The sequence below is a fragment of the Diabrotica undecimpunctata genome, chromosome 7 (assembly GCF_040954645.1).
Source record: "Diabrotica undecimpunctata isolate CICGRU chromosome 7, icDiaUnde3, whole genome shotgun sequence".
Lineage (NCBI taxonomy): Eukaryota > Metazoa > Arthropoda > Insecta > Coleoptera > Chrysomelidae > Diabrotica > Diabrotica undecimpunctata.
The window spans coordinates 119044759-119059829 of NC_092809.1; the positions used below are offsets into that span (position 1 = coordinate 119044759).

General features: G+C 30.3%; 1 protein-coding gene across 6 annotated transcripts in view; it reads left to right on the forward strand.

Annotated features, from left to right (window-relative positions):
* LOC140445743 (fanconi-associated nuclease 1 homolog) overlaps positions 1-15071 on the forward strand; it is an 80364-nt gene that overhangs the window by 57528 nt on the left and 7765 nt on the right. For all 6 annotated transcript variants that reach the window (XM_072538048.1, XM_072538049.1, XM_072538052.1 and 3 more), the window contains 2 exons: positions 8027-8576; positions 14069-14180. In XM_072538048.1, the coding sequence (XP_072394149.1) occupies positions 8027-8576; positions 14069-14180 (662 nt within the window). The remainder of the gene's footprint in view (positions 1-8026; positions 8577-14068; positions 14181-15071) is intronic.

Here is a 15071-nt window from a genome sequence, read left to right on the forward strand (position 1 = left end):
AATTGTCAATATGTTCTAATATTTCTTGTAATCGTTCTTCTGATATTTTATTTTTTCGGCCTTCTTTTCCACTTAAGCCTTTAACTCCTATCCTTTTTTTTTTTTTTATTTTAAGGCATTATCTACGCTTGCATTCGAAATTCTTAGGGATTGCAACAAAAATGTTTTGCTAACTACGTGACCATTAATATTGTACACCCTGGAGTGCATTTTTTTAGTAGAATTTTGTTTTCTTTTTCTTTTTATTGGACTTTCTTGAACCATGGCGCAAATTAAGGCACGTTGAGCATCATGCAAACTTACTTCATAAAATTTGTCGTGTTCTTTTTTAGCATTTTTAATGCCAACTTTTAATGACGAAACTCTTTTTTTAGTTTTGCTTCTCCATTTTGTGTGAAGTATGATTTATTTTGAATGCATTGTTTTTTGTGGATTTCTCTATTCTGACTAGGGAACTTTCTTTTTCTCTAGATTACAGAGATTAGATTTTTAGAGATTTTACGTCATTATTTTTCCCATCATTTCATTCTTTATCAGATTGCTCCATTTCCAAATCATGACGATATTCTTGCCGACCCGTCTGTGTCTTCTTCTTGATTTGGATTATCATCAATTACTCTTATGTCACCTATTTGTTTTTTCTTGTTTGAATATCTTCTTCTTCGTCTTTTTATATAGACATCACTCTGTCTGTTTTTCAATGTGCCTCCAGTCAGTTGTCGTTCCATCGTTTTCGTGGTCTTCCTACTGATCGTATTCCTATTGAGGAACCGTCTTTTGCCGTCTTTACTACTCTATTTGTTGTCATATCCATGTCATGTCATGTTTATGAATATCCATCCGAATTATTTCCTTCCTACAAATAAAGTAAATGAAAATTTACAAATCTGATGTTTATTTAAGTTTTTTTATACCTCAAAAATTATGTCTGGTAATTTTAGATTAAATTCCACTTCCCGAAACGACCGTAAATCGCTGTAAATCTTTGGGGAAACAGCTGCTTTATGACTACTTTCTTCCTATAATTAACAAAACTCATTTAAAAATTAAAACGTATAATGCTCACTATATGCTATATGCTCACCATATGCCTCACTCATATTTGTCGCTGAGTTAAAATCAACTTCCTGTAATGGTTCTAAGTCTTAAGCGAACTTGTTTCTTGACGAATACCTTCTGCCTATAAATAAAGTAAAAAACTGTAAAAATTTAAGTTTTTAATTTATACCTCCAAAATAATGTATGGTAATTTTTATAATACAAAATAACTTACCTTCTCCTCATTTGTTATTTCTCGAGCACGCTTTAAAATTATAGCAGTCCTCTGCAACATATTTACACACTTTTAAACACAACTTAATTATTGCTCAACAGACTGAAGTGAATTAAAAAAATTTACAAAACGTAAACAATGCTATTAAAATGGCGCCGATTTCTGTTTTGGCCAATATTATGTCACATAGTCTTATTATGTTAAATCCAAGTCGCTTAGTGGGGTATTGTCAAATGTTTACACACATAGTCGATTTGACGTTTAACTAAAATATTTTCCAAAATACAGATTTCTAGGCTTTGGTGGTTTTTTCCAAATTAGGTAACGTCATTACGTGATAGATGGCAGCATTATTTCAATAAACTTGAATTTGCCGCTTAGTCGAGTTATGCATAAAGCGGTCAAAATATCGTTGTTCAAACACAAATTAATCCCTTAATTTGTAATCTCACATTATTCTTAACTTCTTGACCTTTTATGGTTTCACCTTGTATAATTGAGACATTGTGAAAACATATCGAGTAATATTTTAATAATTAGAGTCCATTCACCTGCAAAGCTGCACTTAATAAATTGTCGAATAATATATTTTTCTAATTAAACTTCCTAAGTGTTGCAATAACCGCCTAGATTAAATTGTAGTGTAAGCTCATAGCTCAAAATTTGTTAGTATGATAGAAGCATTAACCTCTGTGCTGATGTATACATTCTTAGAGTAGGGAATTCTACTCGTCAAAGGAGAGGTAACGCGCCATCTAGCCTTCAAGCGAAAGTGAAGCCGATTTTACCCGGTCCGCCATTCGTTTGGTGCTCATTTTCGGATTGACACAACTCGTTTTGTTAATTATTTTTGTGTGATTTCTGAGTGAAAAGTAGCAATTTTTTTAACTCTTTAAAATGGTGATGTGTTCGGCTTACGGTTGTAAAAGCAACAACAGAAAGAATGAAGTGGAAGTTACATTTCACAGGTACATAAATATTTTTGTTATGAGTGCGTAGATGAAAATACACTAACTACTCCTTTATTCTTACATATTGCCTTTTAAACTGTTATTTATTTAAAAAAAACGGATGTGGCAGTCCGGTGGGACTGCCGGTAGAAGTTACACTTCTATACACGCATTCGCCGTTACAAATTTATTTGGGAGTCAATCTGCACAACCATTATATATGTAATGCTATAGGTAAGACATAGCAGAAGGAGAAACAGAATTAATAACAACTTACTAACAATTAATAAACAACATTTGACCTGTAATAGGAGTATAGTAAATGAAGGATTGAATCAATATTTTGATGAAAATGTATATTTTTATTTTCATATATGTATGAAAGGAGTTGAATGCAAAAATTTTTTAACACATACTCTGCAATAAAATTCATTGTTTATTTTGTTATTAATATAAAAATACAATACACTGCAACATAATTCAATATAATAATACAATACAAATTAAAATGCAATATTCATAAGTATTTAAAAATGACAGTAATATACATAACTTTTCTACTTACATGTTTAATTTACTATGTAATAATATTAAAAAAGTCCTCCCCGACTGCGAATCGAACCCCGGTCTCTCGCGTGACAGGCTGGGATACTGACTACTATACTACCGAGGACATGACACAAACGCATTTCAAAATTGACAGTTCTGGGTCATACAGTGATTTATTGAGATTATTATTTTAAAATAAAGACTAATATAATTATGAACATTTAATAAATAATACAAAACATATCACATAAATGATAATATTAATAAATATTTTATTATATATATAATATATGTATATATAATATTAAATATATATACAAAAGGAACATTTTTATATTCGAGAGAGGAAGAGAGAGAAAATATATCTTCTGTCTCTCTCTTACTCATTATCTTACATATGTAATGATTTCACAGATTCACTCCCATACAAATTTCCAACGTAAAGCGCGCGTATAGAAGTATAACTTCAAAAACAACACCTTAATGTACCTAATTACATAACTAAAATTACATGTTTTAGTTATAAATTTCGAAAAATTCACATGTAAACTTAAAAACAGCATAAAGGAGCACCATTTTACCAGTGGTGTATGATTAAATTAATTTATAATGTGATTTATAAAATATATTATGGCAACTACGAAAATGAAATCAATAACATTTACTTTTTATATAGGTTTCCAACAAACGAACCAAAAAGAAGTATTTTGATTGAAAATATGAAAATTAAAAACTTTGAGTCGTTGAGTCCAGATTAAAAATTATAGATTAAGTACAACTAGTTTAAAGTCACTGATTTGAAACTTTAAGTTAAAAATGATTGTACAGGCCATTTAATAAAATTATTAAATGACACTGTACAGTGCCCTATTATTAAAAAATATTTATTTGTCTGGTTTTTCTTATTTTACATGACTTCATAATTATTTATTATCATGGTATATTTATAATACATAGTCATGTTTTGAGTAAATGAACTTAGATCACAGTGAGACTATGTTTATTTAATCAATGTTTTTGTGTTGACGTTTTACTAAAAGTTCCATAAAAAATTTACGCTTTATGTACTGTATTGTTACAGAGAAAGAGACATGCAGAGTCAATTGATGTGGGATCAACGAGTGGGATTGCTATCTCTAATGATGAACTCAGTGTTCAAGTGAAGGGATTAAAACTTAGGTTAGAACTGGCAGAACAAAAAAGTGCGGTTAAGTCCCAGAAAATCAGAATTATGTCACAAAAATTAAGAAGAATGAAGTAAAAGATATTATCTATAAAACGTCTGATAAAGGAGTTACAATCAAAAAATTTTTTGTTAGAGGAACATTCAATTTTATTTGAAAACATGCCACCCATATGTAAAGAAATGGCAAGACGGAAAATAGGCAAAAAATGAAATATTTTTCTACATTGAGACAATTTGCGATAACTTTAAATTTTTTTTCTCCAATGGGCTATATTTATGTAAGGGAAAAATTTCAAACTTGTCTTCTACATCCTTCAACAATATCCAAATGGTTCAGAAATGTTAACGGAGAACTTGGGTTCACAAAAGAATCTCTTGAAATTAAAAATAAATATATGGCAAGTCACAAAGTCCTCTATTGCTACCTCTTATAATGGACGAAATGTCAATACGTAAAAATGTAGAATGGGACGTGACACAATTTCACGGGTATGTAGATTTTAGAAACGATTTGCAAAATGATAGCCAAAGATGCTTTTGTTTTTATGGCGAATTTTGTTAATGGAAGCTGGAAAATTCCAATTGGGTATTTGTTTATAAATGGGTTAAATGACGCATATTCTGGGATGCAGCAGGAAATTCTTCTTCTTAGAGTGCCATATCCCTACGGAACGTCGGCTACTACCATGCTTATAATATTGTTATACTGATCTCGGTCTTGCGCTACGTGTAGCAATTGGTCCGCTGTCAAACCTGTCCACTGCCGCAAATTCCTCAACCAAGAGAGTTTCTTCCGTCCTATCCATTTCTTTCCTTCGATTTTACCGTTGAGAATTAGCCGAAGGAACTCATATCTTGGTCCTCTGATTATATGTCCAAGATATTCTAGTTTACGCCTCTTAATAATATTTAATAGAGTTCGTTGATGTCCCATTCTTCGAAGAACTTCTTCGTTTCTGGTTCTGCTAGTCCATGGAATTTTTAGTATCCTTCGATACAACCACATCTCAAACGCCTCGATTTTTATTCATGATATCGGCGTTTAAAGTCCAAGTTTCACATCCATACAAAAGTACAGACCACACGTAACATCTTGTAAACTTTTCTCGGATTTCCAAATTTAATAAGTTATTGGATAATAGAGGCTTGAATTTTTGAAATGAGTTTCTTGCCTGTTCAATTCTACATCGAATTTCGAAGGATGGATCCAGATTTTGGGTAATCCAACATCCAAGGTATTTGAATCTCTGAACTCTCTGCAGCGGTTGTTGGTTTAATATCAGTTGGGTTGCGCCGATATCCACTTTACTGGTCACCATGAATTCAGTTTTATCGATATTTATCGACAGTCCCCAATTTGTGCATTCCATGTCAACTCTATTGATTAGCTCCTGCAGATCGTCGATGTTTTCAGCTAGAATCACAGTATCGTCGGCAGCAGGAAATTAGCCAACGTAAAACCCTTTTTTTCAATACATTATAAAAAATATTATTGCATATTTTACGACCCTTGTCATATGATTAAATTAATTAGAAACACTTTTGAAGATAAACGTCATACAATAATCGATGAAGATGGAAATTATATAAATTGGAATTATATAGAATATCTTCAAGAGTTACAAGAACACGAGGGTTTACATTTGGCTAATAAACTTTTATTAAATAAAAAATTAATAAAAAGTTTGTACAAGATGCTATTACGTACTTCTCAAATCTTAAATTTGATAATGGACAGTTAGTAACCCATTCGGGAAAAAAACTGGATTTTTGGGAGTTATCGTCTCTTTTAAAAAGTGCTCTTGGGTTGTACGAGGACATTGTTGTTCAGAAAAAATTATTACATTACCTTTCTTTGTACAAATTTAGTCAAGATCATGTTGAATTTTTTTTTCTAGTATAAAATCAAAAGGGGGATTGAATAATAATCCGACTGCCAGACAAATCACTGCTGCTTATAAGAGGTTGTTAGTGCGTAGTGAAATTCGATCTGGTGGTTTAGGAAATTGTGTTCCATTGGAAGATATTCCTATTGTAAGTTGATTTAAAAAACCTGAGTTGAATATTTGTTCACCTGAAGCTCGATTATTTGAAACATTTTATAAACAATTTTTAGAAACTATTTGGAGCGAACATGACTACATAATGAATTCGACTGTAATTAGCGAGTATTCCATTCAAATAATTACTTATATAGCAGGTTTTGTAGCCCGATTAAATTATTTAAACTCATTAATTACAAAAAAAATCAAGGAGGATTAACATATCCGTCCAAAGATGTGATTGCAATTTGCAAAACATCGGAACATTTTTTAAGAATAAACGAGCAAAATTTGGGAAAACCCAATTTTATCTCTATTCTAAAAAATAAAATCATGATCAACTGCGTTCAATTTGAACAATATTTTTGCACTCTACATATTTTAGGGTGTGCTTCAAATCACATATATTTTTTAATTGAATCAATAGTGGATAAATATTTAAACATAAGATTACATTTTATAACAAAAAAAAACAAAATGAATTTGATAATGTTATTCGAAATAAATATAACAAGTGAATACTGTTTAGTGGACAATAAATCAATCATTCAAAAAGTTGTTTGCTTCTATCACATCCCCTTATCCCTAATCCTGGTTTATTTCGACCTATGTATAAAAGTTCGACAAATTAAAAGACATTTTTAAATCTTTTGTGTACATCTTGCATAATGTTATGTAAAAGTAATAAAAATAGAAAATTAAACTAAAATTATGATTACTATTATTTGGAATTATGTAGTTTTATATTGTTCTTATTGGCCTAGGTGATACGCCACTGGTACACGTGTTTGGTGCTCACTCGGCTTCACTGTTGGTATCGTTGCGGTCACTCCTTTGACGAGTAGAATTCCCTACTCTAAGTATACATTATTTGTGAATTTATAAATTAAGGATTTGAGCTCATTTGAGCGCAGTCTATTGTAGAAAGTTACCTAACCAACATCTAGAGTGTAATTATCAGTAGCTGTCAATAAAACTATAATTTTTACTCCACGACTTCAACATTTTATTGTACAGTAGACTCCCTCTATAACGAGAACTGAAATGGCAGACTAATTACCTCGTTATAAGCGGATTTCGTTATATCCAACAACAATAATATTGTGCATACATATGAATATGTAGTTTTCTAAAACATTAACTTTCTATGGTGAAGTCATTCGGAGCAATATAAGATGCTAATAAATATTGTTTGAATGGCGTTTTTAAAACAAAGTTGTTTACTTTTATTTTCACTGAAATGCATTAAAACAAAAAAGAGTTGTTTACTTTTACTGTCAAGGATATACCTTAAAACAAAAAATCTATATTCTGTAAATATGTATAAAGCGTATAAAGTTATTTTGTCATTTTTGACTGCTTTAAATTGTCCAGTATTCTATCTATCATATTTTCTAAAGATGTGAAACAGTTTTATGCTTCTTCATTTGCGTTTTGTCCTTGGATAAATTTTCTGACAACCTTTAAAACACTTTCCACATCTTGTCTATTAGGACCCATATTATTAGGTGTGAATGGTCAACCCAATACAATGACACTTGTGAATCATAAATTTTACATTTCCGACTAAGAATCATAAATTGTAAGAAGTTTATCGCGGGCGGCCTGCAGTTAAAAAGGGTATTTATTTATAGCTATGGTCGGGCCAAAACGTAAAAAATACGTTTTTCAATCTTATTTTCTCTCGTTATAAGCAAATTTACCTCGCTATAAAGGGTTATAGTTCAATAGAAATTTCACGGGACATCTATTGTACCTCGTTATAAGCGAAACCTCGTAATAACCGTGTTCGTTATAAAGGGAGTATACTGTATTACCATCGTCGATCGAGAAGAATCGGACAAAGGGGCATTACAAAACAATTCGATCCTTATAACTACATTCGAATCTGTCGAATCGTATTGTTTTGCGCATGTAAAAAGTTGAATACCAGTATTTACATGTGTATAAAGTCTTTACGTACTTTTACAATAATAAATACTTCTTTTTAGTAATTTTTGTTTTTAACAAAAATGTAATGTTTTAGTGATCAACCTGGGAGAAAGCGGCACTATGAAATACACAATTCAGATGGTAGTAAAACATATAAAACTGTAGAAGAAGTTGCACAAGACCATTATATTGAAACATGTGGTTATACCCATGGCATACATTGTGAAGGCAGGATTATAATGAATTCGTTCGCGCTTTTCTTCTGGGAAATTATTTATAGCCAAAATCCGATCATCCCGGGTACTTTTTTATCTAAATATCAAGAAGTCCCCCTTGATATGTATACCACTGATTTCTACAAAAATCGGAAAGAACTAATTGACAAAAGATTGAAGGATATAGCTGAAGGTTGGACATACGAAGAAACTATTGAAAACGCTTCAGAGTACTGGCATAAATATTCACACCTATCAGGATTGTGTGGTCCAATATGTGAGACTATAGATATCAACTTCCTTAAAATAATTGTGTATTGTGTCGGAAGAAAAATGCTCTCTAAAATTTATGAAAGACTGGTTAAAGATATACGTCAGTACCAAAGTGGAATGCCTGATTTATTTTTATGGAACGTAGACGAAAGAAAGGTATGTATATCTTAATAAGTTTTTTAAGTATTTTTTAAGTATTTTAAGTTTTTTTAAGTATTTTTTACTTATGTAACAGCACAATGTCAGAGTTATATTAACTTGATTTCCCTGTAACAAAATATTTACAGCTCATTATCGCTTCGGACAAAAGCAGAAATGGCCCTTAACTTTGCTGTTTTTAATGTAAAATTCTGTAATTCGAAAAGCTTGATTTCCTTTCTTAAAAATATGTTTTTTTTTCATTATAACGGCATTCAGTAGTACGAACAACAAGTTACAAAAAGTACATCGTTACAGTACAACCAACCAACTGATTTCGTAATTTCTAAAATAACTTGATTGATAAACGCATGAAATCGACATTCTCCTGAAACGATACGTTTAATAAATAACATTTTAATATATATAATTAATACAGTATTATTTTAATAAATAATAATTATATATTAATATGATTAATAATTAATCTTAATAATAGTTTTAAGGTAGAATTTATTATAAAATATTTTAAAGCTCTACGTTATTTTAGATTTAAAACCTAGCGCCATCTAGGAAAGAAAATCTGAACTACTCACATCTGACATTTCATTCATATTTTTTTCTTGAAATGATACGTTCAATTAAAAATACTAACAATATTAATTACATAATATTAATATACAGGGTGAGTCATGAGGAACTTTACATACTTCTACCATATGTAGAGTCCCTCAGGGAGCATATCATGTGGCCACTAAAAAATGTCAACTCCTCTTCTTTATTAATTAACAGGGTGATTTGTGTAATTGACCATTTATTTCATTTTACTGTAGTGTTTATACGACTCATTTGATTTTTTTAATTTTTGCATGATACAGTATACTACTACCAAGCATTCGACTGGTATTAGCTAAACTAAAAAATTCCAGGACTGGCTGTGGAAAAATTAATTTAGGGATTCGTATTAAATATTACACCCTGTATATATTTTTTTTAAAATGCAATAAGTGATTTTCAAACTACATAAATAGCCAATGAAAACGACATATGCGACAATGTTGTCGCACTTTTATTAAATTTTTAGTGAACGATCAAATCTTACCAAAAATAGAACAACTATAATGAAGTATCAAATTATAAGGTAATTAATTTAAACAAATGTTATAAATTTCAAACATTTTAATTGAAATGATAAACTGAGTCACTGCACAACAAAAAACAGTAACTACTAACAATAACGAAGAACAATTTAAAAAAAAACTAGAAATATGTACATAGTTATGATAAACCCATAAATTAGAACTGCAAAAGATACAATAATGGTAACAAAATAAAATAATTCAAAATAGATTTTCGAAATGGAACCCTGCAGCCTGTACACATTTTTGTTGCCGAATTCTGGGGATCGTTTCTAATAGTATTACAACAATGTATAATTCTATCAATTAATTGTTGTCGGTTATTAATATTCACTGCGTAAACTAGTTGCTTCAATCGTCCCCAAATATGGTAATCAACGGGATTGAAATCAGGGGATCTTGAAGGCCTCGAAATAGGACCTGCACGTCCTATCGACCTGTTGCCATAAACATTATTGAGATGTTGTCTCACTGCCAGCAAAAAGTGTGGGGGTGCCCCATCATGCTGAAAATACATCCCTCGGATAGCAACGTTCGCGTTGGCAAGCAAATTCGGCAAAATATTTTGTAAAAAGTTCAAATAGACCTGCCCTGTTAAAGGACCATCAAAAAAGTGAGGACCTACTAATTGGTTATTTATGACACCTATTCACACGTTAACCGAAAACCTTAACTGAGAACGACGTTCTAGAATAGCATGGGGATTTTCTTCTGCCCACACATGTGAATTTCGTGAATTATTTATCCCGTCTCTGGTAAATTGGGCTTCATCTGTAAATAGTGTCCTGTATAGCGTTGGTCGATTATTGTTAATCCATCTACAAAATTCCAACCTATCGATCTCATCTCCAGCATGTAGTCGCTGAACCATTTGAATGTGATATGGGTACAGATTATTTTTTTGTAAGACTCTACTTACTTTTGATTGAGTAACATTGAGTTCTCGACTTACTTGTCTAGTGCTTATTGTAGGGTTCATAGTAACGGCGTCCATAATGTCATCTTCCTGCGCTTCATCTACATGTCGCTCTGTTGTTCCACTAGGAAAAGTGCCATTTTCTCGCAAATAATTAAAAATTGACCCAAATGTTGGATGACTGGGAGTTCGACGATTAGGAAATCTCCTGCGATATTTTCTACTAGCAGCCCTACCATTCCCATTACAGAATCCATAAACAAATATTATGTCTGCATATTCTGTGGTCGAAAACTGATGTGGCATTTTGAACGAAAGTAACAAAAGCTCTACCAAAACTAACACAATGTACTTAACGTAGATATGACAGAAGAAATATGTATTCTTGTACACATAAATAACAATTGATAATGACAATAATGACAATGGGTATAAAATATCAAGAAACGTCAAACGGTCAACGCCAACCTTCTTTTTAAACTTTTTTAGATTTATTTTTATTTAGTACAGTTGATGCAATGTATTATTATTTGACATAAAATTTTAATCATTTACAATCAACAAAAACTACATACAAGAGGTTTGACTTTATCAATTTAATTTATTATTTATCGAAAATAATGCCCCAATACGATCAATGAGTAAAAATTTAAATTTGAAAAACAATTGATTCTATCGTAGAGATAATACAAAGTGACGGTAAAGATGTTAATTTTCTACGTATTAGAATATGTTGTAGGAACTCATTTTAATTAAAATGTTTGAAATTTATAACATTTGTTTAAAATAATACCTTATACTTTGATACTTCATTATGGTTGTTCTATTTTTGGTAAGATTTGATCGTTCACTAAAAATTTAATAAAAGTGCGACAACATTGTCGCATATGTCGTTTTCATTGGCTATTTATGTAGTTTAAAAATCACTTATTGCATTTTAAAAAAAGTTTATACAGGGTGTAATATTTAATACGAATCCCTAAATTAATTTTTCCAAAGCCAGTCCTGGAATTTTTTAGTTTAGCTAATACCAGTCGAATGCTTGATAGTAGTGTACTGTATCATGCAAAAATTAAAAAAATCAAATGAGCCGTATAAACACTACAGTAAAATGAAATAAATGGTCAATTACACAAATCACCCTGTTAATTAATAAAGAAGAGGAGTTGACATTTTTTAGTGGCCACATGATATGCTCCCTAAGGGACTCTACATATGGTAGAAGTATGTAAAGTTCCTCATGACTCACCCTGTATAATATTTACATATACTAAAACAATTTTTAATTGAAGGTGATTATAATTGGCAACATCGCACTTAACGATAACTTGGCAACGAAATCATATTTCACTTATCAATTTTGCAGAGGTGTACCAAAAAAAATTTACTTTTTTTACTTTTTCTTGTAACAGGTATCTTATAGTTGTCTAACAAAATAAAGTAAAATTTTCTTGTTATTATAGAGTACCTAATACAGTACTTCAAAAAAACACAAAACTTTGCAAAATGCTTAGTTTTTCATTAGACTAAATCTGAAATTTTAACATACGATCTTGTTACACTTTATTCTCTATTTATAGAATTGCTGTCTGCTGTAAACGTTATATTTGTTTTTTTTTAAATTGATTTGAATTGACTTAATTATTTATTTAAACACATAAGTAATTACGTAAAAATTAAATCAAGATAATAGGTTAATACTATAAAAAGAATAAACTTACCCCAAATTTACTTTAGTTACCTTAATACTATTTGAAATATTTTAATAAAGTCTATTTAATAAATATATATTCCCAAGAAATAGAACACACTACGCCTACGCACATATAGAATTTGAAACGAATAAACTAAAATATCATATTTCTCTCATTCCCATTCTTTCTAAGAACGTAAATATATATATAGACCAGCGAAATGTTGATAAGTTTACCGATGTTTCAAACTATTCAATGAACTTGTGTAACTATACGCTCCTGAATTGCACCAATTTATAGTGTTACGGGGGCAAATTTTATGGGAATATCTTACTTTTTCACTTAATATCGCGCATCATACACAATAAAAATGCCCCCGGTAAGAATTTACTTCTGAGATTTAACATGGTTGCCGTTAGTTGTTAGTTCAATTTTTAGATTAGTCACCTTTAATTAAAAATTGTCGGACTATAGATAATAGGTTACATAGATAATTAATAATACGAATATTTATTACTATTATTTTTTTCGAAAATTGCTAAAATATAGGTTACTGTAATTGTAAGGTAAGATCAATGACGTATAATATATATTTTATATGTCACTGGGTAAGATAAACACACGTTTACTATAAAAATAAAATGACGTTTGACAAACGTCAACGCTTTACCTTAACTAAAGGTAAATAGAATTATATAAAATTAAATCAAGTTAAACAGAATTATGTAGAATTTTAAATAATTTTTTTAGTGAGGTATGGTACATCATTGGAAACGAGAGGCGGTATTGAATATGTTGAGACAGAGAAAACACACATTGCGGCATTGCAAAGAGGCCATTACATCATATCTCCTTTGTTATTAGTCCGATTTGAGCGTGTGATACTTTAAATGAAAGAAAAGGATATCACAAATATATTAAGATAGAAAAAACAAACAAAACGACTACCAAAAGGGCACTACACAGTGTCTTCATTATTAATGAACGTATAGTTGTTACATACAAGATGTCATAGGGCACTATGTATAAAAATAGTTTAACTGAGACAAATTTTGATTTATTGACTTAAATAAGGCCTTCGGCTGAGTACGAAATAAGCAACTGAACGAATCCTAACATGCGACATGGCAAATAAAAGGGGAGGATATAACGAATATGTTCAGATAGAAAAAACAAAACAAGGCGACTACCAAAAGGGTACTACACAGTATCTTCATTATTAATAAACGTATAGCGACATACGAGGTAACATGGGGCACTATAAATAAAAATAGATTTACCATAAGACAAATTTTGATTTATTGACTTAAAGAAGGCCTCTGGCTGTATACAAAATAAACAACTAGTTTAATACTAGCATAAGACACATCAAACCAAACGACGCGACGTGAGACGTGTAGTACATACAATGTATATAGCGTGCCTTCAATATATATACAGGGTATAGTAAAAAACCATGATGTCAGGTCAGAAGTGCACTAGATCATACATCATATTTACTTGGATTATATGCAAAGAGTTTATTATTTTAAAAATTTAATGACTGACCGTAGATGACAATTTATTGGATCCCCCGTCGACAGGCAAATTTATTAATATATATATATATATATATATATATATATATATATATATATATATATATATATATATATATATATATATATCATTCAATCAATCATTTCAGTCTTTCAATTTCATCAATCGTTAATATTTTAACATTTTTAAGGCATTATTTTTTAATTTGAATGTAATTTTCAGGCTAAATTTGTTGAGGTTAAAGGGGAAAATGACAAACTCTCGATAAAGCAGAAATTGTGGATAAAGTATTTACTGGATATCGGAGCGAACGCAGAAGTTTGTCATGTACACTGTAAGTACTCTATTATAGTTAGTTTGTAAAATTTTTGAATAATTAGGGATATGTGGTTTTAACGTTTCTAATTTTAATTTAATAAATGACGGAAAATTTAAAAATATACAGAATGTATCATCGAATAATGAGTATCTAGATTATGTGAAGCAACGTACTGACAGTGGGCAAGTACAAAATTATTCAGATCATCGAGAAATTTAATGTACAGTTACAATATATACTGTTCTGAAGCTATTTTCTTGTGGCATCTTAAAGTAATTATTATTTTAATGGGAATAAGCCACAATTGAAGTTTAAAATAGGTTTATTGACGTTTCAATTTATACTTCATAAATCGTTCTCAAAATACAAACATTAATAAATTAAACAAATTTTGTTTTTTGTTACTTGGTGAAAAATTCTTCTAATAATTTAATTTTATCTGACTATTTTATGTTGACAATCCAGACATATATTATACATTTTAAAGTAGACGTCTTTAAAATGATATTGCCGAGTTGCGTTCCTAGGACGTCTGTATTGTAAGATAGTTTATTTGATTACATGAAATCAATTTTAACTTGAGAATATCCATCAGAAAAATCATAGCATGTGATTCGTCTTTAAAAAGATAACCACATGCCATGATGGCAAAATTCTCCTGATAGTTATTGCATAGTAAATCATGAGGAAAAAGTAATTTCTATTTTAATGGGAATAAGCCACAATTGAAGGTTAAAATAAGTTTATTGGCGTTTCAATTTCCACTTTGGAAATCGTTCTCAAAATTCAAACATGAATGTTTGTATTTGTTATTGTTTTTATTTTAAGAACGATTTTCGAAGTGGAAATTTCAAAGTCAATAAACTTATTTTAACCTTCAATTGTGGCTTATTCCCATTAAAATAG